Source organism: Diplotaxodon limnothrissa, linkage group LG5 (genome assembly GCF_057381915.1).
Source record: "Diplotaxodon limnothrissa isolate DT_005_m linkage group LG5, D_limnothrissa_male_GT1.1, whole genome shotgun sequence".
In the NCBI taxonomy this organism is placed as follows: domain Eukaryota; kingdom Metazoa; phylum Chordata; class Actinopteri; order Cichliformes; family Cichlidae; genus Diplotaxodon; species Diplotaxodon limnothrissa.
The window spans coordinates 20,571,025-20,598,436 of record NC_140600.1 but is presented as its reverse complement, the minus strand read 5'-3'; the positions used below and the strand labels follow the sequence as shown (position 1 = coordinate 20,598,436).

Below are 27,412 nucleotides of genomic sequence, written 5' to 3'. Positions count from 1 at the left end.
TTCGTGATTTGTAGACTGTTTGAGTGGCACTGTGGTTCTGTGCGGTGATTTGTCCCATGAGAGTGGCCCTGCCTCTGCCATTGCTGCCGTCAGCATCTCTGCTACAACTGTGCATGGATACAGGATATTGGCATTTACTGAATTCAAGGTGGCATCTTTTCAATTAGAGGCCAGTAAAATACCTTTTCAGCCTCTCGAGTGGCCTGGCGAACTACAGCCAAGGGGGCCCCGGGAGTATAATGATGCCTGGCACAATAGTGCCACTGTTCTCCAAGCCGTTCCCAGGAAACCACACAACATGTGCCATTGTGCACTGTGCTTTGCTGCCCAACCACGTTGCCTGGCTTTAGCCAGAGATACCAAGAGGCCTGGCTGTGCAGTGGAGCTCACAGCAATGTGGTTGGTAGGACAGGTTCAGAGGACTGCTAGGTGAGGAGTTTATTCAACGCACACTGTATTTGATGCGGTGAAACATTTGTGAAAAAAAGAGCTGGTACATTTAAAAGAGCGGGCTGTGAAACGGAAGAAGCCTGAGAGAAGAAGGAGAGCTGAGTGGTTGCCAGGAATGGTAGTACAGAAAACCCTGAGCATTGTGGCAATGCTGAACCCTCTTCAATAAAAGGGGAAACCAAGAGAAAAGTGACAAGCAGAAAAATGAAGGCACAAAGACGGGTAGAACTGGTTTGTAGCTGGTCTTGGCTGGTTCTGCTCTTTTTATCCCAGTGCTGGGGATTTAAACATTTGTGTGTTCCTCCTTTGTGGCCCCCCAGTGTCATAGCTTCCACCGCTGTTTATGCAGCAGACCAAAGGAGAACATTCAGGGCAAGCCAGATAGGGGGCTTTAGACAACAGCGACCAGGAGATACATGTCACTGGGGCTTTTCTGGGCCTCTCAAGTCAGCTGGTCAGCTAAGACAACAAAACACTACAGGATACCCAGGAAATAGAGTCCTGATGCAAAGCCCAGTGTGTCACAGCTAACTCAAAGATGTGTATGCTCAGTGTAGACCTGTCAGCTGATGTGTTAATTATTCATGGCACTTGCCAAAACATCTATTTTAGTGGGAGCTTATTTTTGCTTTTGATTACAGGAGGAAATGTTGGCTAGTTTTACAGTCATGTTGATCTTGATTTACTTCCATTTCCAGTGTGTGGTTTAATAAAAAGTTCATTTAAAAAAAAGAAAATTTTAATTGAATTCACTGAAATTTTTCGCATTATTTTTCTGAATCGTCTGAGTTGTCTTTGCCATCCTCTTCTTAGCAGTGGATAAAATCATGAGTGTGGTGTTTGAAGATACAGACACCTTTGAATGACCTCAGTGATTCTGTGATTCTTTTCATTGTCTTGTTGTTATTACATGCCAGAGAACTGCCATAATATGGATGATGTTTCATTGCAAAATGGTCATCTTAAACTCCTATTTTTTTCTCTTACAGATCCACCGAGGAAAATAAGAGCTTCACTTTCTCGCAAGAAGTAAAAAAGGTCACATAATTTCAAGGGACAAATTATTAGCTACTGTAGCAGATATGAGTGAGGATAAACCAGCAGAGACTGTGGAGAACACTCCAGCTGAGGCGAGTGCCATTCCTAATGGGAAAGGCCACGAGCCTGGGGAGGAAATCTCAGCATCAGCCAAAACACCACTTGCAGAGGACGGTGAAAAGTGAGTATACTATAGATTATTACAGTGTATACTTGTGTCAGTAATGCACAACGATATACAACAATGCTTAACCAGTTTTTTCCACTTAATTATGTTGTTGATATGCACTTTTCTTTTTTTTTGCAAAGGTAAAATGTCATGTGTTTTTACATTTAACAAGCAAATTCTAAATAATATCAGTGTTTGAGGTAATCTGGAAACTACTATCACTGAAGTAGTCATTTAAAAACAAAAGGTAAAACAATGTTTGGAGTAAATTTGGATTTCTTTTATTTTGCTCATGTTGCCTTTGGAAAATACAGGTCCATAAATATGATATATTACTTACTTTTTAGTAGTCAAAGGTTGGTGTTGTTTCAATAAATCACTAAAACAATTTAAAGGTTTTAAAAAAAATTATTCAGTCTTGGGTCTCAAAAGTGCCTCTAATAAAACAGAACAAATTCTCATAGCAAGATAATGCCAGAGGTCAAGGAAAATGCCAAACTGGATTCTTTACCTTAAATGAAGTAAGTTGATTTCTTCAGTGGCTGCTCTGACTTGAAGTCTTTACCTGTGGCAGTCCAAAGACAAAATACTGTATATGGGTGGAATTTTGTATTTCAATCACTATACTCACAACACATTGAAGACAGATACAGTGCAGTAGATAAGTTTGTTCTTTCCAGTTAGACCGATTATTCTAACCTGCTGCCTGTGGCTTAGCTGTGGCCTAGTCATTAGAGTGACTCTCATAACTGAAGGCACAACCCATGTAACAGCAAATAATGCATGCATATTACATGTCTTTTGAAGTGCCTTTAAGTAAAATATTCTCATATCGCCTTCTCAGTTACTGTACCGGAATTTGTGCTGGATAATGGAGTGAGCTCAGTGCCTAATTATCATGTCACTGGCTGTCTAGCAATACTTGTTGTATCCTGTGCCCATGTAATAGATGGGATAATTAAAGCGTCTCTCTCCAGGACACAGGCGATCATTTATAGACAATCCTTTCACTGTAGTGTTATTGCTCTTATTAAATTATGACTCTGGGTGTTGTTTTTCCACTTTGTGCTCTCGTTGGGTGATGGATGACCGCTCCCTACGCTGCTTGTAGGGAAACTGTAGCCAATAGTGCCCAGAATGCTAGGTACGTATGATGGAATAAAGGAGCAAAAAATGTTTCACAGTAAGTGTGTGGCATCTGTCTCACCTGTTTTCTCTTTGTGAAAATTAAGGCAGAAACACAGTAAGGCTGTTAATTTGAGTGTTTTTGCTCTTAGTGCGGCTCCTTTGTCCTCCTCTGACAGTTTTTGTGATTGTTAGTCCTAACAGGACTGAAAATGCAGACACCAATCTACCAGAGAGCCAGGAGTTCTTATCAGGCGTGGAGGAGAAGAAGACTACACGCTTTACAGATGTAAGTTCAAACGGCTTTATTAGAATTATAGGCAAAGCCTGCAAGTGCTTGAAGTTATAACACGCTTACTCTGGCCCTCTGTCTCTTGTCGGTTGCAGTTTGAAGGAAAAACCTCATTCGGGATGTCTGTCTTCAACTTGGGCAATGCAATCATGGGTAGTGGAATCCTAGGACTTGCGTATGCCATGGCCAACGCGGGCGTCGTCCTGTTTTTGTAAGTTGTTCATAAACGTCCGATGTGAGGAACATGTTACTTCCTTGATTGCACGTTAACCGCACTACATCACTGACACGCCTGATTCATTCCCTCCCTCTAAGGTCATTCCAGGTCGAGATCGGCGTCACTCATAAATAGCACCTAATTGAAAAATATAATTGTTTTGTATTAACCCAGCAGCAGAACTTCATTATGACACAGAAACTGGCAACACCGGGCACATTTGTTTGATAAATAATGACTCAGACAGATCGTACTGGAACTCATTTACATGTGCTGTAAACAAGTACATTTGCAGTAACAGATGCAAAAAATTACCACTTTTTTTCTGTGCGGTTGTTATTCTACCTTCAGACAGTGCATGTGGGTGCTGTGTGTGAGAACAGCTTAACATTTAAAATAGCAGTGCAGTCTGTCAGATTAATGACGTCACAGTCCACTGCAGTTGTTATTTTCTGTCCAATTACATGCACTGGAGGTCTTTTGACCTTTCATTGACAGAGTTCCCATGCTCTCTATGCTTGATCGGGCCATTTATTTATTTATTGTTGGTTATGGTATTTGTTGAAAAGACAGAAGGTGATCAGAATGATCATGGGGCATCTGACCTCAGGAAATCACATGATAGGGTGGGGTTAGGTTTCACAGTGGGCTCACCCAAAACTTTGGCTGATTGTGACTTACACCTGTCTTCATACTTTGTCTTGTGTGATTAGGTAGAGGATCATTAGGGGGTCCATTGTCCCTCCTGGGGGGACACTCCCATAGGGCTTAAATCTGGCACTCTCCACCATTTGATCCTAGAACTGAAGAAGCTTCTCGGATGAGAGGTGAAACGTCTCAGAGTCCAGACGCTTTTCTTTCCAAGCTCCTTAGACCACGATGATCTGAATGACTGAGAACCTTCACAGACGATCAGAATTATCCTTAAAATCTTGCAAACTAAATACTAAATTGCTTTAGATTTTGTTGTTGTGTCATCTCCTGGCATCACCCAGCATATTTTTATATCTTTCTGTCATGGTAGCTGCAACAATCACATGTTAAAGCCCAAAGTCCCAATCTTTAATGCAAAGAGAGGGTCATACAGGTTCAGACAAGCAAACAAACGCACCAAGGCAAAAATCCAAAAACAACAAAAACATCATTCATCTATAAAGCTCACTGGAAACACAAAGACGCTAGCAAAAATACTCGAGCAAAATCTCAACTCCAAACAAAAGAACTCAAGGAGAACAGAGTAGAAAATGTTGAAGGGAAACCACAAGACCGTCTCTCAAAGGAACGGGGGGACGCAGGGGAGTATATATACTGAGGGTGTGATACACGGGTGTGGCCGTAGACTGTCGGGACATAGGACAAAGAGCGGAAGCAGAACTAACGTGAGTTGGATGAAGGTGAACAATTATAAAAAAAAAAGACATGACACCGCCCTATCTGAATCCCATTCCTTTATAGACAGGTCTAATGTAACCATGTATCCTATCTTAGCATCAGTTTCATAATGACGTGATTTATAGTAAGACATAGTAATAATCTGGGGTGCAATATAGCTCCTATTTCTTTTCTAAAACAACAATATTAAAGCTAACGTGTTGATTCTATACTGGACTGATGAGCTGTCAAAGCTTTGCGTGATTTGTGGGGTCTTAATGTGCATGTTCACAAAGCTTATAGTTTGAAGATTAATCTGTTTTATTGCACAGTTCTGAAAAATAATGAGGTTTGTGTTTCTAGAGGATAATCCCATGGGTGGAATCAGCACTTTCACTCATCTTCTTGTCTTCTTGTCATCCCTGAGTGATGGTGAGAGACTGTAAGGTGGCTGGTGCTGAACCTACACATCTTTCTTTGAATGATTAAAGGGCACTGTTCTAAGACGCATAGCACTCAATTTCTTAGAGATTTCTGACAGCCACAGTTTATTGAACTGTCCTTCAGTTAAAGTGAAACGTCAAGTAATAAAATGTATAGTAGCGCTGTGTCTTTGGTGTGCTTGTAGCTTGATGATCGATCTTTAAATGCCATTCAAGGATACTACATCCTTGTTTCTAAATGTAAATCTGTCTTGATCCAAACTGTTTCATTAGTTTGTGCCGTACAGCCAACCAGTGATCATTTAACATTGCTTCATTTAAAAATTGAAATCTGAGGCCTCGCTTATTTCAGCAAGACATTGCCAAGCTGCAATGCACACAAAATGTAGTTATACTGCACATATAGCAACACCATGCATCTGTGCTGAAAGCTTGCAATCCAAATCAGTAACCCTATAAAAAACTGTTGCTACAATAGAAAATGAAGAATATGACAAAGTAGTCCATAACCAACGAGCATGTGTTTTAAGGAAGAAATCACTTTTAAAAATAGTCGACATACCATTAATATGTTGCCTTTGAACTGTTTTCAAGTGGATAGGTGCATTTTTACAGCATCCAAACCTTTTGTATTTGTGATGTTATTTCCAAGGCAATTATGTGTGCGTATAGAAAGCTCCTTATTTTGAACTTTGTTGTGTGAATGCAATAGAATTTTGCTTGACAGTAACCAACAGCTGAAACTAACTCATAGCAAATAAGCATGTGTGAGTTTATAGTACGTGACCAAATGAAACAAGTAGTGTCTATTTATCCATCCTGTTATAGATGAAAGCCTCTTCCTTTTTGTCTTTTTGTCCATATCTGTATGATCTTGTACCAAACAATAGAGCAGCAACTGAGAAACAAAGTCAGGATCAGAGACACCATTTGGCAAGAAATGCTGGAAATGTTTCTGTGCTCTAGATAGGGCTTCAGGCTGTCGATTGCTTCAGAAGTCCCATATAATCTTTTATTAAATGCACTGGTACTTATATAGTGCTTTTGTTACTCAATTTGAGCACTCAAAACACTTTATCACTATGAGCTTCATGTACACAAGTGCTGTTTTCCTTATCCTACAGCTTTCACCCAAGGATTCTTTGACATGCAGGACGGTGGAGTCAGCGAACCGCTAAACCCGTTTTTTTTTGTCACACTATCATACAGTGAACTGTGTCATTCTGAACACAATACTAGTGTTTGCTCAAATAAGTGGAAAAAAGACAACAACATAATAATATAAATGAATGAACTACTATAAGCTAAATTGCATATGTTAATATGTAGGCCTGCAGGGCAACAACCCACATACTGTAAGTCGTTATTGACTGTGTGTAACTCAATAGTTACATGTATTTTAGTTGGCAAACTGTAGGGATGGCTGAATAATATGCATGCATGATGTTTAGATGTTTACGCTCACTGAATACTTCATGAAATACAGTTCAAAGTCACGTTCCACACCCGATTTAAACTTCAGCGGGTCGTCTTTACCATTTTCTGTATGCCTAAACGCATTAAGTTGCTACAGTGTGATTGTGAGATTAAAAATTTGTGTTAGAGTGCAGTTGAATAGGTGTACCTAATGAAGTGTCCAGTGAGTGTATACCTTGTATTTGTCTACTATCTGTAAATATTTATGGTGAATGCTGACCAGATGTAAGGTGATTTAAGGTTTAGTTATATCTCCAGATGTTTTATACCACCCCGATTTTTGCTTGTGGGTGCTTAAGTGGGTCAGTGTCACTGGTCTGGGCAGGAATGCAGTGGGGTGGAAAGCTGAGAACAGAACTACAGTGACCCAAGTGTGTCAGTCTGTCTGACTGTCAGCAGATCTGTCCTCCCACTGCCACTTGACTGACTAAATCCTTGCCCTCAAGTCAGCCCAGCATTCTTTCACATAGTTGGAAAAAAAACCCAAACAAACAAAAAAAACTGTAAAGTGGCCAAGAGTTGAAGGAGAGGTGAAAGACCGGCTGCCTGGCCTTTCTAAAGCGAGGGAAATGGAGAGAGGAGGGCGTGTGAGAAAACATTAATAATGTTGCCAACAGTAACAGCAAAAGAGAAAGGAGAAAAATAGTTGAAATGAAGTGGACGGGGTCTGGGAAAGTCAGTATATCACATGTGAAACGTAAACGAAATTCTTAGAATTGTGATATTTCTCTAAACTTCTCTTTTTAAAAAATCCCAGTAAAATGTTAGAATATTACATTAAAGTACTGACAAGTCATCTATATAAATACACATATCCATCTATAAATACAACACAAGTAGACCATGTCTTTGTGGTTACTCTGTGCATGTATATTTATACACTAAGAACATTTATTTTTCAAATCTTTGCTAATATCAGCTCTGATTTCTAAACAGAGACCACTGCAGATGGTCAGGCATCTGGAGCGGTCTCTGTTTGAACAATGGTGGCTTGAAAAAAACAGAAACTCAAAATAAAATATATTTTTAATGAGCACAACAGTGAAATCTGTTTTTGAAGGCGAATACAATTAGCCTGTTCCTGTGTCCAATTATATGAATCGAATTATCGAATAGAAAAGAGAAAAGAGAAGAAGAAAAATTGCAAAACAAAAGATCCTCTAAGGAAATAACTCAGTTCTTGAAAATGGAGAGAATGACATGTTGTGGCTGAAGTAGGTTATTTCCCACTGTGGAATAAAGAGAAGGGTGATTACTGTTTACAAAGGATTTTGCTCGTTCTTATTGTCTGTCAATCTTAGGACTGAAAATGTTTTTTTAAACAGCCCATCTGGTGTGTGAGCCGTTAGTTATGAGGCCAGAGGGGCACACAGGGTAACCTCCTTGGTTCAGCTGGAGTAACAATCTGGTATAAATCGAAGCCACGGGGACACCAGTTTTCCTACGCAACTATAGATAATGAAAGCTTATTGTGCAGCTGTATAAATAACCTCTGGCATAATGTGCGGTGTAAAAGTGTTACATATAAAACCACTTTTTTTTTTTAGGGTTGTTGATTAGTCGTGAAAGTTGGTGGGAGAAGTGGCAGTAATGTTCATCTGATGTTGTCCTTTTGTTTCAGGTTACTGCTAACAGTGGTAGCAGTGCTTTCATCATATTCCATCCATTTACTGCTGAAGTCGTCTGGCATTGTAGGTACGTGTGGAGCTAAACGATGTGGATTTTCTCATTAGCATACATAAATTGATTGCAGTATTGAATGATTACAGTGTGTGAATCCTCTCTACTCTATGACCTGGATTTAATCCATAAATAATGTTCTTTTATCTCGCGGCCTTTATCCCTCAGGCATACGTGCATATGAGCAGCTTGGATACAGGGCGTTTGGCACCCCGGGGAAGATGGCGGCAGGTATCGCCATCACGCTGCAGAACATTGGGGGTGAGGTCACACACACTGTCATCTTCCCCACACTGCCACACTGTCTTTTCTATTATTTTATTTTCAGGGATATTTATATTATTATTGATATTATTATCTGCTGCAATATGTTTGTACTAACATATGTGCTTATATGTCTTGTCCACAGCCATGTCCAGTTACCTTTACATAGTCAAATATGAGATGCCTTTGGTCATCCAGGCTTTTCTAAAAGTGGACAAACCTGCAGGGTGAGTTGCTAATGCACACAAAATATAAAATAGTACAAATATTTGTTTGCACACTTTTGCAACGTTTGATATCAGATCCAGGGAGAACAGAAGGCGCAGAATGCAAATACTACTCTATATAGTACTCTTCAAAAGTTTTCATTGCAGTTTTTAAGGTGTTCTTGAGCGATAGTTCTACAGGCTTTCTGAAGGTCATTCAATATTTTTCTTTAGACACTGGCTGCATTTTTGCTCATTGACCATCTTCAGATGAATGTTGCTTATTTGGTGCTCATATTAAACCATCTAACACTGTTCTTTGACTCATTCAACAGTGAAAAAGGCCCTCACTGAGTTATGCATCTACACATAACAGAAAACTTTGCAAAGAAACTATTTTAAATTGTATCTTTTGGCCCTTTTTACTAGCATGCTTTTACAAAAACATGTCATTTCCACCCATTTCTTTATCCAAATCTACAACAATACGAGAGATAACAGAGGAAGGCATAAAATAGTATTTTTGCATCAACAAGATGATTCACAGAGAGCTACATCTCGACATGATGTGCAGCATGTCCTTAAAAAAATTAAGGAAAATTGTCAAGTGCAGGACAAAAGAAGTGGCTGATTATAAACTATTAGCAAACAGCAGATGGAGAGTATCTGACATTTTGACATTTTTGTTGAATTTATTGTCAGTATGTAGAGGGGAAGGAGAGTAGTGTAACAGTGACTGTCTTCAGCCATCTGTAAAACATGGTGGCGGCTGTGTCATGGTTTGGGGCTGCATTTCAGCCAGTTGTATTGGGGATTTCATGAAATTGATGGAATGTGGAAAAGTGCAGTCAGATTTTGATCCACCATGCAACACCATCTGGAAAGCGGCTGACTGGCTGATCCCAAACACACTGCCACTGCAATAAAAGCATATGCGGGTGTAAAAACACAGTGGAACACAATCCATCACTGATAGGCCTCCCCTACACCTTGACATTATTGAAGCAGTGTGAGATCATCTTGATAGAGAATCAAACAAAATGCAACTAACATCCAAAGAAGAGCTTTGAATGTCTTCCAAGAAGAATGAAGAACTGTTCCTGAATTTTCCCAGCAAAATATAAAAAAGTTAGGGGTTGCTCAGCACTTTTCCACAGTACTGTATGTCAAAAATCTGTTCTTGTAAAATGTAAAAACTATATTTTGGTCTTGTTGCTCAAATTATAAATGCTACATTTCAATGTTTTGCAAAAGTATGATAATGCACTTAAATCTGGGTCAGTATGACATTTGCTGACATCCACAAACCTCCTCACACTACAAAACGTAGTGTACTCTTCTCAATGGGACCTCATGCAGTCATTCTGCGTCAGCAAAGATTTCAGCATCTACAGAGGAGTCCTGCCAAGCTGCGGCAGTTGTCGGGCCTGGTGCTGCTCTGGATGCGCTGAGCAGCTGGCGTGAGAACAGCTGTCAGGGTCACCACGGAGGAGGAGAGCACCGCGACCAACGAGAGCACTGACATCAAAACACCGCTAGACTCCACAGCTGAAAATGTAAACCATGGGATATCACTGGTTAGTGCAGGTGGTCTCAGGGACAAACAACACTCCCTTTCTTAGATGGGATTTCAAGTGTGATCCTGCCCTGTCAGCCTTTACCCCAATTAGAGCTTCTCCTCACCTACCTTTTTGTTTTTGAGAGAAGGGGTTGAAGAAGGGGGGAGAAATGAAAGTGTACAGGTTACAGTTGCAAGTTACTCAGCCTTCAGACAAAGAGGCTTATGGAAAACTTTAAAGTGGAGGGACTGTTTCCTCCAAATTATAAAGCTTGCCACAAAAATAGTGCATGCACATTGTTGGCTTTTACCTTTAGAGTGGGGAAAGAAGGCTCACTGCTACATTTGCTCGTAAAAGTTTAGATTGATGTGTCACACTATATGCAGTCCCAGTAGAAGTAATGTACTGTGACGCAGCGTCCACGTTGTTTTCTGGTCTCAGCTCTGTTTTCTCTGTGTAGCAGTCTCGGTGCTGTGGGTCACGGTCAACAATCACTGTTTATTTGAAATGACAGGCTAGATTGTCCCAGTGGCATTTCATCCTGTCAGTGGGTGCGCGTTTATGTTGCTGGACTGTAGAGGGGGCGGCGAAAATAATAGGGGAGCATCACATCTCCTAACAAACACAACCATATACTAAACTGTGGATTTAATTTAAATATAAATTTTGGTGTTCTCTGTCAAATGGTTTTGTTAAATCCTGCTTGTGCTGCACACAACCTCAACAAACATTTAAAATATTAACTTTAACATAGATCATTTCCTTTGTCTCGTGTGCACGGGGTTGCATATATTTTGACCACCCTCTGCATATGTAAACGTGTCCGTGTCCTTTTGTGTTTGGGTGTCTTATGTTGCTATCTGACATACACAATTAATGAACACTGGAGACTGTGTCAGCGTGTTTGATTACATGTTTGATCGCTCAGCTTATGATCAGGTTGCTGGTGCCTCAGTGTCCAGAGGGCTGTATCTATATGTTCTTATGGAGGTAAATTGCGATTCTACATCTGTCTTTTTTAAGGAATTGTGTGTGTGTGTGTGTGTGTGTGTGTGTGTGCATGTGTGTGTTTCAGTGAGAGATTGTGTCCCACAGGCCAGATGGCTGTAGGGCAGGGTAAGATGAGGATAGACGAGGGATAGATGAGCCTGTTCTTTTCTAAGATACGTGACCGTGGGTGTGTATCCTTCAACAGATGTTGCATCTCTCACCTGACAGAAGGCTGGAAATGAATCACCCCATACTGTGTCCTGCTAAAAATAACTCACAGGTTTCTTCCTAGATGTTGCTCTTCATGTGACTGTAACGTGTGGCCCGTTTTGTCAGAGGAGTCTGTTTTTTGTATGTTTTGCTCAACTCCACATATAAATCTCTTCTTTGTAGCCAAGATTCTGTTTTTCCTGCTTTGCACAATATGTAGTCGTTCCCTGTGTTCCATATAACACTGATATGATATGCAATGATAGTCAGATTAAATACAAAAAAAGTGTATACAGTATATTATCTAAACTCATAATATACTAATATAGAAGAACCTCCTTTATGACAACATCCATGTTTGTGTCAGTGTCCATGTTATTCAAAAGAACTTTGGGATTAATGTTACTGAGTGTAGTCTTTGTTAAATGTGACTCTTATCTTAATTTGCAGAATAATAACAGCTGACAGGTCTGGAAATCCATTTAATTAGAGACATTAAAGTTAAACTTTTTATGTCCTGTCATGTCATGCCATGCAAGAGCCCCTAAAAACCCTCTCATAAAAATATCGAGGAACGTGACCTCTGCTTCCTTGTTACAGCCACAGCTTTTTGTGTCGTGTGCTACGGGCAGCAAAGAGGCTTATATTTTCACCTCTAAATGTTTGACTTCAAGCCAGCTGGATTTTGTGTATGCTCCTTTCTTTTCAGATGTGAATTAAACTGCTTGGCATATTTGTGGCGATAAAGAATAATCCTTTTTTTTAGCGTACTGTGTAAGGTGTTCACACATTTTTTTCTTATGCATCGTTTTGACATTTAGCTGTTTCTGTCTTGTGTTTCTGCCTCTCTGCAGTGAATGGTACCTGAATGGAAACTACCTTGTGATCATCGTATCTATTGCAATAATATTACCACTAGCTCTCATGAAACAGCTAGGTGAGTGTGAAATGTCATGACTTTTTTTTGGAACTGGATTAAGTAGGAGCTTATTTTTTGCTGCTCATGCTAAACTGTGGCTCATACAAGGTCAAGCAAGGCAGTATATTAGAAATATGAATGCAGTTCTTCTCTCGGCATCCTGTTAGCTCAGCTGTTTTCCCTCAGAAAATGTTTCAAACAGAAGGAGGACCCCAGGAAAAGCTTAAAGCCTAGAGCTTAGTGCTAGCTGGCTTTAATTATGCTGCTTTAGAGAAGCTGCTGGCAGCAAAGCTGTGATGAAGAAGAATCCCTGATTGATAGAATGCTAACATTGCGTTTTAGTGTTATTATAACCCAGGGGTAACATAGACTAACTCATTTAAGCCAAGTTTGTTTGACTTAAAATGATTCAGTATATGTTTTTGTGAAATGGTCTAGTCTGGCCTAAACCTACACTCTGGTCTAAACTGTCTTAGTCAAACCAACCTTAGATATTACAAAAAATTTGGCTCCTAAGATTTAAAATACTTAGCAATCAACGATGCTTTGAGTAGATTTATGTCCACTGTCAATGCTTAAACACTGAACCAAGCATATTGCCTAAATAAGAATTTCCTCTAACTCGTTTGATTAACTGATCTCATATCTTATAGTATTTTTTTAATCAAATATTTTAAGGCCCTTTTATACATGTTTTTGTTTTGATTTTAGGACAGTGAATTCTCTCTCTGGATGATGCCCATGCTTTATTAATAGTTTTACTGGCAGCAAGAAGGTATTTCAGGGCCAAGTGAGATGTTTTTTTGTTTTTTTTCCCTTTTTTAGCAAAGAGGACAAAACTCAAATGTAAGACACTAGAACCAAGGTCCCAAAACTACAGATCTTTGATATGAGAAGGTAAAGATAAGTTAAATAACTAAAGCTACATCCATAGGCTAAATGAAGCAGGTTAGCAAATAGCAGATAGGATCCAGGTTCAGTGGGGAAAAAAGAAGCAAAATCTGAAAGAAACGCTACGAAACAGCTTCAACATTTAAAAAGTAAAACGTGAAAGAGAACTCCAAACAATGACACACCTCCTTCTTTGTCACATCCCGTATTCCTCTTCTTTGTAGAAGTTTGCAGGTACAATAAAGAGAAGAATTCATTCATTTTCTAAACTACAACTCTTGTGGCACACATTGCATTTCAGAAAGACAGTCGGATGTCGTGCATGATAAAGCAGCACAAAATAAAATAAAGGAAAGGAAGAAAAAGGATGTCTAGGTTGGAAATGACAAGAGGGTGCATATTTTCTGACCTCTTGTAAGAAGTCCGTGTCCTGTCGAGTCACCGACTGGAACAACAGAGCCAGTCGGTGCAGCAGTCTGACTCCACTAATGAGCTCTGAGCATATTAAGTCAGTTTATGCTGTGTGTTGTGCTGCTTTACCTCACATGTGATTAGTTATTAGTGATACCTTAGATGTTTCTTATATTTCATGACGACATGAAAGGCTAATGAATCATTTGTGTTACAGGATATCTGGGATACACCAGTGGCTTTTCACTGAGCTGCATGGTGTTCTTCCTCATTGCTGTAAGTCCTCTGATTTTAGCAACGCACACATGTAAACGACACGTCACATCTTTATTATTGTCTGTTGGGTGACAGCATAGTCAGATGTGCTGGGAGCCTCCCACCACCTATTTAGTATTCCCTACTGTCCCTACTCATTGCTGTGGACTAATGTCTGCATGCGGCTGTTCCAGGCTGTGTTCTCTGTGTTTCTCTGACCTAGTTTTGGCTGCGTGAGCTATAATCCACTCTTTACTCTCTCTCTCACTCGCTCTGGTTTTCTCTCTGGGGGTCTCAGTGACATATTTTCTACCTGTTTATATATTAACTGCGTCCCAAAGCCTTCGTTTCTGCCTGACACTTTTCTCCTCTGCTATGAACAGGTCATCTACAAGAAGTTCAACGTCCCTTGTCCATTTACGGACTTTTCATTTAACGCTACCAGCACTACCAGCTGGATGAATGTCACAGATCCTGGTGGGGAGGAAGATCCTGCCTGTATTCCCAAAATGGCCAACCTCAACTCTCAAGTAGGTTCACGCATGTCACTCACTCTGCAAATGCACCTCCACTGCCATGGCCACTGACAGCCACCCACTTATTTCACAGTCATCTTCAGCATGTTGCCAGTGCCTCTTCACAGTCTAAGCATGGAAATCTTGGTTTGAAGCACTCAATTGCACTGAGCAAGAGATCAGGACATTTATCAAGCTTTTAACACTAGACACAACCCAGATTAATTAAAGTCTTGAAGGTGGACAGTGACCCATGAGCTGTCTGAAGAAATTGCTTTGGCATTTGGGTTCCTATAGTGACATCACCAGGTTTGCCCTCTCTGGGCCAGAGACAGGTAATGAGTGAAATGGGAAAGGCCTGACATTTTACTAAGTACATTTGTTTTGTTTTTTTCTTTACAAAGACTAGATACGTTCACAGCAGGATGGTCTTCAAAGAACCTTAACCACAGCTAGATAAATTTATCAGTTCACTTTCTTTCCACGGCCTGTTCCAGGAAGCAGATTTAACAAACTGTGTGCGTAACCCTGAACTCCGAGTTTATAAACTCTGCGATCGGAAACTCCAGAACAGGGATCAGAGTTAACTCTGAGTATGTTCACATTGATTTATGAGCACGTTTGTGGGTAATAAAGAAGAGCCAACAAAAATGCCAGGATTCACCATGGCAACTGGTCAATAAAGACCAGAGCCTCAATTTTTATTCAGTGAAGCTAGAAATATGTGGAAGCATCTTAAGAGACAGGAAGTGGGGGGAAAATAATTTTACTCAGTGCTCATTTTCTCTTAAGCGATATAGCTGTAATGGAGCTTTTAGTTACCAGTCAGTAAGACTCATTTTGGTTACCTCCAACAAAAAGGCATTTAGGTTCAAACTTTTAAAAATCTTTAGAATGAATCACTTGTGAACACATTTCATTATAAAATTGAGTCAGAACATTTTCAGTCTATCTCACGCAAATATTTACTTCATCCCAACAAGATGCCAATAACAGGCATTTTTTCCCCAACAATTGCAACAAGACAAATGTTTCTTCATTGAGCAGTGTTTTCAGTTTCTATAGCTTCATTTTTTTAAAATTTTATTTGGACAATTTATTTAAGAATTGCTTCAGTAATGTAGGTCTAGGTCTACATCTAGACCTAGGTTCACAGCACCTGTTACCACAGAGCTGAAAGTTTAAGAACAGAAACCAGAGAATTTCCATCATTTTAGGATTAACAACCTCAAGAACAAGCCCCAGAACATTATCAAATACTGACTATTTCTTTTGTGATCTTCATGAAATCCTATCAGGATTTTATTAAAGTATGAAACTTTCTTTGCCCAGGCTAGTAAGACCAATTCCTGCTGCTTAGCAGCTTACCAGTAAGGCATTCTTAAATAGGCTAAAGCTGGTCTACAGCCAGGCCCAAGTTAATCACAGGGAAACAATTAGCTCTCTGTGATGTGTCTTGGGGAGTATTGGGCAGTAAAGGCGCGAGGTTGGTGGTAAGACGTCTGGGATGGCGCTGCTGTATCTATGGTGACCTGTTGGGGTTCATTTTCAGACGGCCTACACCATCCCCATCCTGGCGTTTGCCTTTGTGTGCCATCCTGAGGTGCTCCCCATCTACACAGAGCTGCGCAAGTATGTTCTTATAATGGCAAGTTCTTGGATAAGAAATAAATTGCATAATAAAGAGCAAAGCTACTGTGTCTGCTTTGTGTATGGCTGATCATAACCTAGTCACATGCACTGCTTTCACTTTATTTTGAAGTATGTTGGCACTGCTTGAATGATGTAGCATGCTGTTAGTTTAAATGCATCATCCCGCTTTGACCCACTGGTGCTTTCAATTTGAATCTTTGCATATGCGTGCAAGAGAAGTAGCCCTGGAGCAGAAGACGGTATTTTATAGTAGCTGGGCTACATGTTTTCTTTGTGGGCATAATACAGTAATATTTTGTGTGTGTCTGTGTTTGTTTTTGTGTGTGCGTGTTTATGACATCACATGGCAATATTTTCTGGTTTCAGTGCCACCAAGAAAAAGATGCAGCATGTGGCCAACATCTCCATTGCAATAATGTACATCATGTACTTCCTGGCTGCTCTTTTTGGATACCTAACTTTCTATGGTGAGGCGTGGTCCTCTATCTATCTATCTATCTATCTATCTATCTATCTATCTATCTATCTATCTATCTATCTATCTATCTATCTATCTATCTATCTATCTATCTATCTACTGAAGGGGCTGTAGGCCAAAAAGAATAATAATGTTTCTATGCCCTCTAGTGGCCATATTGTACATCTAAATTTCTCAAGGTTTTTAGATCCAGTAGCATATTACAGAGTCATTCACAATGCTAATTTTTTCCTCCTATTTCTCATGTTATGCTCATACTCACATTAATTAATATACAAACAAGCAATGTAACCTAAGCATATTAGCAACAAGGACATAATGACATCAATAAAATAAAAACAATGAAAAGCAATCAAACATATTAATACAAAGATTTAGTCTAATACTACATGGAGATATAATCCCCTAACATAAAATAATGGATTCTGCATTGACTAAAATGCATTTAAAGATCTTCTACGTGTTCCTTAAACCTGCTCTGTTTTCCTGTCCTCATGTCTTCCAGGTGAAGTGGAAGCAGAGCTGCTCCACACATACAGCCGCATTGACCCGTACGACACTTTGATTTTGTGTGTGCGTGTGGCTGTGCTCACTGCTGTCACGCTCACTGTGCCAATTGTGCTCTTTCCTGTAAGTACGCATTTAGAACTTACTGTTTATTCATCAGCGGACACAAATTGTGCTTCTGTCATATTTCATAGAAGCAGTGTGAAACAGTGAACTTTTTCTTTTTAAGGTAAGGAGAGCGATCCAGCAGATGGCGTTTCCTAATAAGACGTTCTACTGGCCTCGCCACATCGCCATTGCTTTCATTCTGCTCCTTTTCATCAACCTCCTGGTCATCTTTGCTCCCAACATACTGGGCATCTTTGGAATCATTGGTAAGTAGATCAACCATGTGACAAGGCTGTTGGGGTGGATTTACATATTAAAACACCAACATGTAAAACCCTGGTTGCTAGTAAAACTGTTTCCTTTAATGTGGCTTTAATTTGTGCCCACTGTCAGTAATGGCTTACCTTCCTTAATACACCCCCACAACACAGCTAACCAAGTAAAAAAAATCCATTTTGGTGAATTGTTCTTGATCAGACCCTGAAAAAATGTGGAATTGACCATCTGCCAAACTTTTGAGCTTTAAATCATTAATATTATTTTTGGTAGTGAAAAATTGAATGTTACTACACCTGTTTTCCATTTTCTGTTAATTTCCATATGATTTATGTTACTACAGTCCTGTTAGAATGGTTTGGAGGACTTATTAAGGACCGAAGGGTGTCATTCACAGAGAATCATTTTCTGTTTTGCGTTTTCCAGGTGCCACATCTGCTCCTTGTCTCATTTTCATCTTCCCTGCTGTCTTCTACATTCGCATTGTACCCAAAGAAGAGGAGCCACTGCGCTCCTTCCCCAAAATCCTGGTGAGCATATTGAGAGAGATAGAAAATTAAGTTCAGCGTTTAGAGACGTCCCCACGCAGTATTGAGTTTTCATATTATTTTACAGTAGGTGCTTTGTGTAACACTCAAAGGAGGAAACGAGGAAAGGAATTAAAACTCCAGCTGAATATTTCATCAATTGTCTGTAGTTTGCCTGATTTTAAATATATCAGAATTAAACAAAAAAAACTGGAGTGCATTTGAGATCATTTAAAAATCTTACTGCCATGTACCTACTGAGTCTATCAGAGAGTTTCATTTTAGTTATCGTTATTGAGGAGACATCATCTGTACAATGTAAACTGTGTTTATGGAACCATTTATAAAATTCACTAATATTAAAAGTTGTACCAGCCTCAGAAATCCTACATGGATGTGCATTATAACCACATGAAGAAATCAACTCAGCCATGTGTTAGGTATCATATCATTACATGTATAACTAAGATCTAATGACATGGAGACTCGTAACATTTCCTATACTTAATTAATAAACTTTAACAAACTTTTAATTAATGACACCAAGTATTATTGTACTGCAGTTTTGTCACAGTTTCACCATCTGTGATGTGCCTCTCTTTAACTCGCGTTCTCCGTTTCTGCGCTCAGGCTGCCTGCTTCGCTGGGATTGGTTTCCTGTTTATGACAATGAGCCTCAGCTTTATCATCATTGACTGGACAACGGGGACCAGCAAAGCCAGCAGTGGTCACTAAGCGCCACCTTCCGTTTCTTTTTTTTAATTTTCAGGTTTTATATTGTTGATTTAGTCTTGTGTTGTAATTTTACTGTTTTTACTTTGAATCACGGTTGATGTTGAAGATGCCCTCTCTTTCCCATTAGAAGGATATTGTCCACAGACTGCAGAGTTTGGGGGGGAGGGCTCTCGGTTCCTTGGCAAGTGCTCTCGCTCTGTATTACACTACAGGCCAGTAAGCTTTCGTGGAGGGTTCTTTGGGAATTCACTGAAAGAGCAGGTGCTGACGGTGATGCTTGGAGGCTGTGCCTTGTGAGAAAGATGTTAAAGCAAACAGAAAAGCAACAATGTAGAAAGCTGCCGTCTTTATACACCTGCACCTATGTTAGTTATGAGCATCTGCTCCTCTCACTACTCAGATCTTATCCTAAGATTATCTATAGCTCTGCAAACTCTTACTTAGATTGTAATAAGCAGCCCTCCTTTTTAACTGTTGAATGAAATTGATTAATCAATAATTCTTTCATGATTCTCATGGATATTAGTATTATTATTATTATTGAAATTATTTAAATAACTAAATATGATTCATTATGTGCAATTGCAGAGACAAGTGATAGTAAAAGTGACATTACTGGACTGATAGAAAGAATAATTCAGCATCTTTGGAACTACTTACAGATAGCTAGCACACCTATATCTTAATAGTAAATATGTATTTACAGCCAGTGCACAGTGAGTTTATTTTGGCACAAAGACTTCGAAATGTTGAATTATTCCTTCAAGGTGTGCTGCCTTTAGTTCCCACTTCCTTAACCTGTACTGCTGCTGATATTTTTTATGTTTTTCTGGAGGGGGGAAGTTAAAATCCCCACCTCTGACAGAGCAGGGTGCAAAACCACAAAATATATGGCACAGTCAGCACATTTACTATGAGATTCCTACACAACATATACTAGATGTATATTTTTATTATTAATCTCTACTTGATGAAAACCTCAGATGATGCAGTATAGACTAAAAGCTTGATCCTCAGCTCCTGCTAACTGAGGCTAGCAATACCAGAGAGAGAGAAAGGGTTTTAGCCGGGAGCCTTTTCAGTGGTTTTCGGGTATCTGGGTTACACAGTATGTGAAAGAACGCCAAGACGTTCTCTTTTCCAGTGTTACTGTGTAAATCACTATCACGAATGGTACCAGAAAACTCATCTGTGAGATTGTACAGACTGAAGACGTAACTGAAATTGGGCAAGATTTCATTGTTACTTAGAAAAGGAAAATTGGGATGTGTTGTATTCGGAACATTTTACCGGAAGGAATCGGAGATAACCAAAATATCTATATTACAATGACAACAGGGTCACTTTGTGAAGTGGTTAGTAAACATTTGAGTGTCCAGCACAAGCCTGATCTTGATTAGAACGACAGGGGTTTTCTTTCTCTTTATCACTCTTGAAAAGTCGCCGCTTAGCAATAGCACTTTTCTTTGATAAGCACAACTTCTTGTAGCATTAATACAGTGAAAGGCAAACACAATATATTCGATAGATGTGATTTTAAGGCCTCTACATGACTAAATCTTAATGTAATGTAAGTGATGAATAAGTAACGTGTTGATGGCTGTCAGAAACTACTTGAAACGACTGCATTAAAGTTAGCTTCCCTGTAAAGCCCCTGTAATCATTTTCAGCTCTCGTCTGTTCTTTAAATGCAACGACTAATTTGTTGGATGTATTCTTGGAGGTTTTTAAGTGTCTGTGTTTAAAAAAGAGAAAGAAAAATCTCTATGATATATATGACCTGTATGCATTTGTGTTGTTTAACCTGCACCTATACTCTGATCGGAAATCCTCTACCATTGATATCTTAACTGTTGTTTTAAACTCCACGTGTTACGTATAAGTTGAATCTGATTCAGTGATGAAACACACGATTATTGTTTTTGTTTTGTTTTTTCTTACATTTGTAGTCAGTGGTATTTTATCAGTGGTGTAGTCGGGTCATGTCTGACTTCCTTGCTGCTTCCTGAGAGTTGTTAGTGACTGCCTACAATTTCTTTTCTTTCGTTTTTTTTTTTTCCATCATAATTTTTTTTACACCACACTACTATAAGTGCTGTGTGGGTAACTTAATATGTTCTGTCTATTTGTTACACAACAAACCTCTTTTAATCAATTTTTATTAAATATTGTCTAGCTGTGATATGTATTTATGTATCTGTGTGGGGAAGAATCATCGGAATCAGCCACCCGTGCATAGCTTAGTGTTTTGGTATTGTTTAACCAATGCAATGGTTATATTTATCTCTGACACCATGTTTTATCGGCCATGTATGTAATGTGACATCATTAGGTAAATACAGTGAGTGTATAAGAGTTTATAAATGGTGCCCCCGCACAAAAGCCTCACAACATGCAAAAAATACACAAAAAAAACCCAAATGAGGCATCAACATGAGGGGGATACACTGTGCTAGTGGTTAATACCAGATGATCTCTGCGGACCTCTATTTAGATCGAAGAGTCGTTAGTCTTCTCCTTCTCTCCCTCTGTGTGATTTTTGGAAATGTGTATGACTGAATAGTAACATATTAAATATTGACATCAGCCAGCATTATTTATAAATAATGTATATAAATGTATACCCTTTATATTCTATATTCATATCTAGTTTGTATAATGTAAATAGCGATTAAAGTTTTAGTTCGATTAAAAATGTAAATGTAATCATTTTCAAAGTGCTTTTAAACCTTTTTGTCCTTCAATCCATGTCTATTTTCTGGTATCTCTATATATTTTAATATGTTGCTGGCAGTTGTTGTACTGTAAAACAATATTGCAATAAAGATAAAGGGTAACATGACTCTGAGCTTTCATCCTCTTTTACATGCATCAAAACGTTTTCAGTTTTCTGTGTTTTTTAAGTTGATTATGAATAACCTACCTCCATGCATTGAAATGCTTACCTTCTGTAATGCAAATTTCAGTTAGCTAAATTAGGTTGTATACTAAATAAAATATCAACAGCTTTAAATGAACCACAACAGCTGCGTATGTCACAGTTTAGAATAGTTGGGGCCAAATGTAGACGTGTGAAATGCAGGAATTAACTAAAAAGCAAATGTTTCATAGCTCATGTAAACAGGTCAAAAACAGCAAAGTGCCAAAGAATGAAGAAAACAGTAATACGTAATCACATCCAAAGAAATAAACAGGTTATGCACAGGGAAACATTTACAGACAACTCCACAAGGACAAAGGGGACACAGCACTGCATAAGCTTATTGCTAATACTGGACTGAACCTACCTTTGCCTTCAGAACTGCCTCATTTCTTCATGGCACAGATTTAACAAAGTGCTAGAAAGATTCCTCAGAGATTTTGTTCCATGTTGACATGATGGCATCACACAGTTGCTGCAGATTTGTTGGCTGCAAATCCATGATGCAAATCTCTGGATCCACCAGATCCCAAAGGTGCTCTATTGAAATGAGATGAGGTGACTATGAGGGCCATATGAGTCCATTGGATTCATTGTGATGTTTGAGATGATGCGAGTGCTTTGACATGACACGTTATCCGGCTGGAAACAGAGATCAGAAAGTGTAAAAAAGTAAGTGTAAAATAAGAAATAACAAAAGGGGACTGAAAGAGACACGAACACTAACAGCTGAGATCTAAGAGACAAGGAAGCACAAATGAACCAAGCCATAAACAAGTGAGACAGAAGAATGTAAAAACATAATAAAACATATACTCCTACTTCTAATATTAGACAAGCTATAAAACAGGACACAAGATCAGTAGAAACGATAAACAATAAAGACAGCATGAGACTCAATAATGTGTCAAAAATAAAGTTCACCATAAGAATAACAATAAAGTTTTTCACAAACTAAATATTACTAGAACTGCGGCTCACAAACTAGAGTTAAGAAGAGATCAAAACAGGAAATGAAATACTAAAAACTATATAAAACACTGCAAATAAACCAAGACTCAAATATGTTAACAAAGCAAGAAGATCTCAAAAAGAACCCAACACGTAAAAACAACAACCCTAGGGTCCATAACAGTGCTTTATAAAAAATGTTTCACAAATGCAAATAATCCCCCATTAAATAAATAAAAAAATTAATTTACACGATATAGTTATGAATTCATTAATTACTTCATAATTAATTAATGTTACAATTTGCCAGTCATTATGACTTTTTTCAAGATAAAAAGAATGTCCACAAGGTGTCGCTATAGATCTGCAATAAATTGTCTAAAGCGCGAGGACACAGTGTATGGACATTTCAGTATAAATTATTTAGCTCGCACGGGGCATAAACTGACTCTCAGTTTTGATTTCATACGGTTTCTGGATCATTTGTTATGGTCAGAAGCTGCTGTTATTTTAAAAACAGCAAAGGGCAACCGTTCCCCCGCTTATTTGCATAAACCACACTGGATCACCGGTATGCCAAATACGGTAACAAAACACCTCATTTATCCTACTTTTTAGATTCCGAATATTCTGTGTGCACTTTTGTACAGACTCGTGCTTCTCATTTGTTCCTCCACACTTTAGATCAGTAAACACAATATAAGATTCGTTTAAGGTTATAACTGAGACAAATATTTTACAAAATATGAACATAATTTTAATTTTAAGGTTACTGACTCAACTGTGTTCAAGCCCAACATCAATAGTGTGTTTACTTAGTAATGAGTAACCTTATAAATATATGTATATTAATATTTTCCTAACCTTAACAACCTTAATGTGAAATTACTGTCATTTATTTGTTCTGCTCTCTGTAACTTACAATTTTGGGATATTAGCTCGAAATTTACCTCAAAAACAGGGCTGTGGTTGTCTGAGGCCTACCAACTGGATATGAGGCGAAAATAACTCGAATTTGATTTGGCAAAAATAAAACAACAAAAACAAAAAACAAGAAGAAAATGTTTGAGATAATGACCCCAAAATCATTTTATAATTAACACGAAGCTACAGCTCGTGTCTTTTCTTTTTTACATAAAAATCGGCTGCCCACTCGGAGCAGTCCTAATTCAAAAAACTTGAAGACTGAACGCAGAAATTTCCGACAGTTCTACAGCGTTTTACCTACATTTCCCATGAAGCACTGCGGCTTTACGTCTCTCCGCAGTTCGGGTGGGAGGTGACGGCGCTGTCTGCCTGTCGGTCGTAGGGGAACTTCACGGGTGTGGCGAACGTGGTAAATCTCTTCGCAGGGAAAGAATGCGGATCGGCAACTCGGATTAAAGCAATATATAAATATTTTTTTGTAGAAAAAATAGAAATATTCACAGACAAGTGTGGTATGCATCCGGTAGCGTAACTGGCAGCAGGAATCTGTGTGCTCGGTTTTCCACAGCTGGAATACTTTTTTTTTCTAACTTCGCGGTAATTTTTCGGGCGTTTAACCTGCTCTAATGAAATACCGTAGGGAGCAGCTAAAAGTCAACGAAAAAAGTTGCTAAGCCTTTTTTTTCAGGCAGCGTTACCCACGTTAAAAATCTCCCAAATGCGGACAAACTAAATAACAAACGTGCGTATCTTTGGGAAATTCATACGGTAGTTAGAAAACCGAGTTAATTTGGGAAATAATTTGTCTTTTTTAATGATTTTGGTCCCTTCTAGCGGATGAACGGTCTCCGTTACGTTTTTCGCCACTCATCAAAAAAGGGAACTCGCCTCGCTTAACTTCAGCCCTTGTTTTTAAGAAAAGGGGGTCAGCCGTTAGTTGTTTTTTTTCCCAGGTGTTATTTTCCCACTAAGCAGCAGACCTGAAGCGTGCACTGGGAACCATGGGTTGTACTGTGAGTCAGGAAGATAAGTTGGCGGCCGAGAGATCTAAAATGATAGATAAAAACCTGAGAGAAGATGGAGAGAAGGCGGCAAGAGAAGTGAAACTGCTCCTGCTCGGTGAGTACAATGTCACAACACTGACACTAGGTTGCAAAAGTGGCACAATGATGGTCACGGGTGAAATGCGCAGTGTCAAAGACATCTGACAGAAACGGGCAATTTGAGCGAGTTACATTTTAACCAGCGCTATTATTAGTCCCCGTTAAGTGTGGGCTCAGGGAAAACACCGGGGCTGTTTGGAATCCTGTGGGATTTTCTCGTATGTTAAAGAGAAAACGTGGCACAATTGCACGCGTCCAAGATCTTCCATCTGCCGATGTTGCTGGGTTGTCCTCGTCTGCTTTGCCCTCAGTGTCAGAGCTGCTTTGACACAAACATGAGGGCTTCAGTGAAAAACGCATGGGATAGTTTGGAGTAGAAACGGCACGCTTAAGCAAAGGTCCCTGCACAGCAAGGAGTTTCATAACGATTACCGTGAGATCATTTGAGGGACAACCAGAATAGGCAGTCACCCCCCCCCCAAAAAAAAAAAAAAAAAAGTTTGGAGGGGGTTGCTCGGGATCTGTTTTTTCTTCTTAGGAGTTTGGCGTTTGGATGAAATTGACTGCTCCCAGGACTGCTAGAGCATAAACTAACTTACAACTCTTTCCGTTGGGAATATTAGCAGATATCTGCTTATGATGGATTTTCTGGATACATTTGAATTGTCTCTAAATATTTAACTCATGGTTTGCTTACCACCTTTTACTCTAAAAGCATTTTTAGGTATCTACTTAAAAAAGTTTCCTAAAGCTTTATCAGATATGAAGTTCAGATACACAGGAACAAAGGCTAATGGGATTTCTCAATGGCTGCTGAATTAATCCATATAAATAAAAAGTTGAAACTTCAATTATTAAGTTAAGAATTGCATTTTTTTTTGTGTTTTTGTGTGTTTTTTTTATAAATTAGAGCAGTTCTTGGTGGCACCTTGCTGAGCATATGACCGTCTTAAAACTGATATAGGTCTGAAACAAAAAAAAGAAACTTCAGAATATTTTCTCCCAGAACTGAAACATATGTTTAAAGAAAATCGACAGCCAAGCAGAAATTTTCAGGTAAACATGTCCCGCGTGGAGCCACTAAGAAATATATAAAAACCAAACAAACATCACTTCTTGGCAGTGTTACATCTTTTTCCCCCTACAGTATAAATTTGCACCACTCTCACATATAATCCGTTTAACTTAGTAATTTTAGCTGTCATGTACTTTGTTGGTTGATCACAGAATTACAAATTTAATTTGACACCCTCTTTCTGGACAGAGCAGAAAATTCTGCTTGGTTTGATGGGAAACACATGCTATCTTTTTCTCTCCTGGGTCTTTGAAGAGACGGCTGGTTGTTGAGATGTGCCCCTGGTTAGAAGGCTAATTGCATACCCTGCTCTGTACTGGAGGTTTCATATCAGTAATTACTATCCGCTGCAGTGTGTGAGGGTTGAAAGGAATTACAGGAGAGGTCTGAAAATGAACTGAGGGTTGGTGTGTTTCTACGTAAAGAGCATGGGCGGCCAGTGTAGCAGTCTCATCACCTTTACTGCTGTCACATTCTGCCACGACATGGAGACTGCACTGCCTTCATTTCTTTGAAAAATGCACACTTTTTCAGTTTCAGGACAGTCAAGAGGGAGCTCTGCTTCACACGACTTTGATTAAAATACTTTGCACTCTCACAGATAACACAGATGCACATTATTTGTGGTAGGTATGGCATAGTTGGTCCTACATGAGAAACTTTTGAAATATTAAAACGACACAATATGAGGAAGAAAAAAACAGAAAAAAACCTTTCCTCTGACATGCTTCACCGCTCAGATCTCTGCTGCTCAGCAGCACAGCTCAGTCATAGGGCAAAATGTCAGCATTAATATCCATACCAACTCTATGAATGAATCGCATAACATTTAGTAATTAACCTACATACGGGGACAGGCCCAAATCTCATTGTAATTCCTATTTGGATCAATTAAAACGTCCCTTTTTTGTTTACATTAATTAAATTGGTGTAACAATGTTGCATCCTATAAACAGTTGACTGAAAAGTGGTACAAGCAAACAAACAGAAAACTCATATTACACCAAACAGACTGCCACTTAAACCGTGGGTCTTCCGCTCATTTGATATTTGAACGTGTCACAACATGCTTTGGCTTTCACATGCATAAAAACCTGAAATGTGTTGTGGGGAATGTATTTCCGCCTAAAAAAGTCAAAGTTACATTCCAGCTATTTAAAGTGGTTTATAGTTGTACGTCAGCAGTTCATTCAAGACTAAACAATGCTCATCTTGATAACAATTTCGCACCCTTAATAGTCACTACTTCCACTCTCCTTTTCTGCCTGTTGTGCAGGTAGACTTGAGTTGGTGACAGGTTCAGTTTAATGGATTAGTCTTTCATTGAGCATGTAATCCTTTGACTGAAAAAATGATTTGTGACAGAGGTGTCTTATCACAAATCCAGGTAATCTTTTTTTTTTTTTTTTAAAGCTGTCGGCTGTTTATACACATAAAGTCTGTGCCCTTGATGGCATGCGGGTAAGCTGTCGGTCTACTAAACGGAGCAAACTGTAGACCGTCTAAGATGAGTGGTGGGGGTTTGGGTTCAAAGACGCCTCGGTTTTAGTTGCAGGCAGGGGCGGATATGACTGATCTCCTGTTATGTCAACTTTGATCATTTCCTCCTTTCAACAAATGAAACAAATTAGTCAAAGAAAAAAATCCATTCGACCCATTGGTTTGCTTGGT

At 39.1% G+C, this 27,412-nt stretch overlaps 2 protein-coding genes across 3 annotated transcripts in view; both read left to right on the top strand.

The window, feature by feature from the left end:
- Nucleotides 1–1,509: 1,509 nt before the first annotated feature.
- Nucleotides 1,510–18,765, top strand: LOC146632190 (sodium-coupled neutral amino acid transporter 3-like). Of its 2 annotated transcripts, none has more exons than XM_085354152.1 (16): nt 1,510–1,669; nt 2,769–2,801; nt 2,978–3,071; nt 3,170–3,285; nt 8,203–8,276; nt 8,430–8,522; nt 8,671–8,752; nt 12,345–12,427; nt 13,929–13,987; nt 14,350–14,496; nt 16,034–16,113; nt 16,501–16,601; nt 17,118–17,242; nt 17,349–17,493; nt 17,930–18,033; nt 18,661–18,765. In XM_085354152.1, exons 1-16 carry the CDS (start codon nt 1,533–1,535, stop codon nt 18,763–18,765), a joined length of 1,578 nt encoding a protein of 525 aa, XP_085210278.1. In that variant the 5' UTR covers nt 1,510–1,532. The 2 variants fall into 2 exon arrangements, with proteins under 2 accessions (XP_085210278.1, XP_085210277.1); XM_085354151.1 differs by having other exon boundaries at nt 2,760–2,801.
- A 5,186-nt stretch (nt 18,766–23,951) lies between these two features.
- The window catches only part of LOC146632189 (guanine nucleotide-binding protein G(i) subunit alpha-2-like), a 60,707-nt gene continuing 57,246 nt past the window's right edge, over nt 23,952–27,412 (top strand). The window contains exon 1 of the mRNA XM_085353248.1: nt 23,952–24,682. Within this exon, the coding sequence (XP_085209374.1) occupies nt 24,565–24,682 (118 nt within the window). The 5' untranslated portion in view covers nt 23,952–24,564. The remainder of the gene's footprint in view (nt 24,683–27,412) is intronic.

Coding starts and splice junctions, on each gene's coding strand:
- LOC146632190 (XM_085354151.1), top strand. CDS start 1,533: ATGAGTGAGGATAAACCAGCAGAGACTGTGGAGAACACTCCAGCTGAG. Junction 8,523..8,670: donor CACGCTGCAGAACATTGGGG/GTGAGGTCACAC, acceptor TCTTGTCCACAG/CCATGTCCAGTTACCTTTAC. Junction 17,243..17,348: donor TGCCAATTGTGCTCTTTCCT/GTAAGTACGCAT, acceptor TTTCTTTTTAAG/GTAAGGAGAGCGATCCAGCA.